At 55.7% G+C, this 1242-nt stretch overlaps 1 protein-coding gene across 1 annotated transcript; it reads left to right on the plus strand.

Annotated features, from left to right (window-relative positions):
* Window positions 1-72: 72 nt before the first annotated feature.
* LOC127751869 (E3 ubiquitin-protein ligase SH3RF1-like) lies at window positions 73-1237 on the plus strand (the record flags this gene model as incomplete). Its single annotated transcript, XM_052276077.1, has 3 exons — window positions 73-286; window positions 802-872; window positions 944-1237. Coding segments are annotated over exons 1-3 (497 nt in total), but the record flags the coding sequence as incomplete, so codon positions are not given.
* Window positions 1238-1242: the final 5 nt, after the last annotated feature.

Genomic DNA, 1242 nt, shown 5'->3' on the forward strand with positions numbered 1-1242 from the left:
GGGGCTTAAGTCCATTTGAGTACGCCACATCTCGGGCATCGCTATCAGTCACTATCAGTTGCCTGATATCATCAAACGCGTCAGCGCGCTCAGCCAGGCGGACACAGTGCGACTCGGCCGCCAGGTGGGACCAGCAAGCAGCTCCGGCGCCACCATGGAGTGCCACATCTGCGACGAGGAGTTCAACCAGGTGGAGCGCCTGCCCAAGAACTTGCCGTGCGCGCACACATTTTGTCTGCGGTGCCTCCAGCGGCTCGACAGGAGGGAGTGCCCGACGTGCCGCAGGGTGAGTCCGCTCCCGATGTGCAATTAAAACCGAAACGTCTTCTGTGTGGTGGATCGCTCGTATCCAAAACTGTTTTACGCAGATGATACCTTAAACATGACTAAACAAAGAATATATAAGTAACTTTAAGGTGTCAGCTAGCTTTTACTCTCGGTAAGGACAGAGAACCAAGCGCAGACCAGAAAACCATTTTTTGGTGCTAGGGGAGTGAGTGAGTGACTGGCAGAGTGTCGCTTCAGGCCCCTACCCTTACCCTGCCTAACAATACTAGGCTCCCCGTCCCCCTGTCCCTGCCACCGACGCCGGCCGCTCTGCCCGCGCCTTAGCCCTTATCTCCTCCTCAACGCCGCTTGTACGCCGAATCACAAAATTGCAAGTAACAAGCAACCATAAACAAATGACAGCTAAATATGAGGGAAAATAGGAAAACAGACTTATATTCCAAAGTTCGTATCATCTGCTATCAACATATATCTTGAATCTATAGATTCTTGATTTTGATTTTTTATTTCCAGGTCTTCGAAGTCTCACCGGATGAACTACCTAGTAACTTCCAACTCCTAGAGGTGATGGAGCGTTCAGACAGGTAAGCACCTTATCTAGGACTGGGCCAATCTCTGTCCGGCTGAAGTGAGTCACCACTCTGCTCCTCGACAGGCCGTCCCGTGGCTGGTGCTCGGACTGCCGCGCTGCCGCCACGCCCCGCTGCTGGGGTGAGGACCACGACGTTCTGCCCGAGAGGAGGGCCCTGAGGCGCCACCTGCAGGGCGCGCTGCAGCAGGCGCCTGGACAGCTGGAACACCTGCAAGACCAATGCCAGGGAGAGCAGGTCGTTCAAGCCCTCACCCTGCTGACTGCAGAGTCGTGCAGCTTGACCCTCAAGGCCGGCAGCCAGGAGCTGACGGGCAACGTGGGGAACACGGAGGACCCCCTCACCCAGCTCATGTGGCTGCTCG

The sequence above is a fragment of the Frankliniella occidentalis genome, unplaced genomic scaffold (assembly GCF_000697945.3).
Source record: "Frankliniella occidentalis isolate FOCC.00 unplaced genomic scaffold, Focc_3.1 Scaffold1562, whole genome shotgun sequence".
In the NCBI taxonomy this organism is placed as follows: Eukaryota; Metazoa; Arthropoda; class Insecta; order Thysanoptera; family Thripidae; genus Frankliniella; species Frankliniella occidentalis.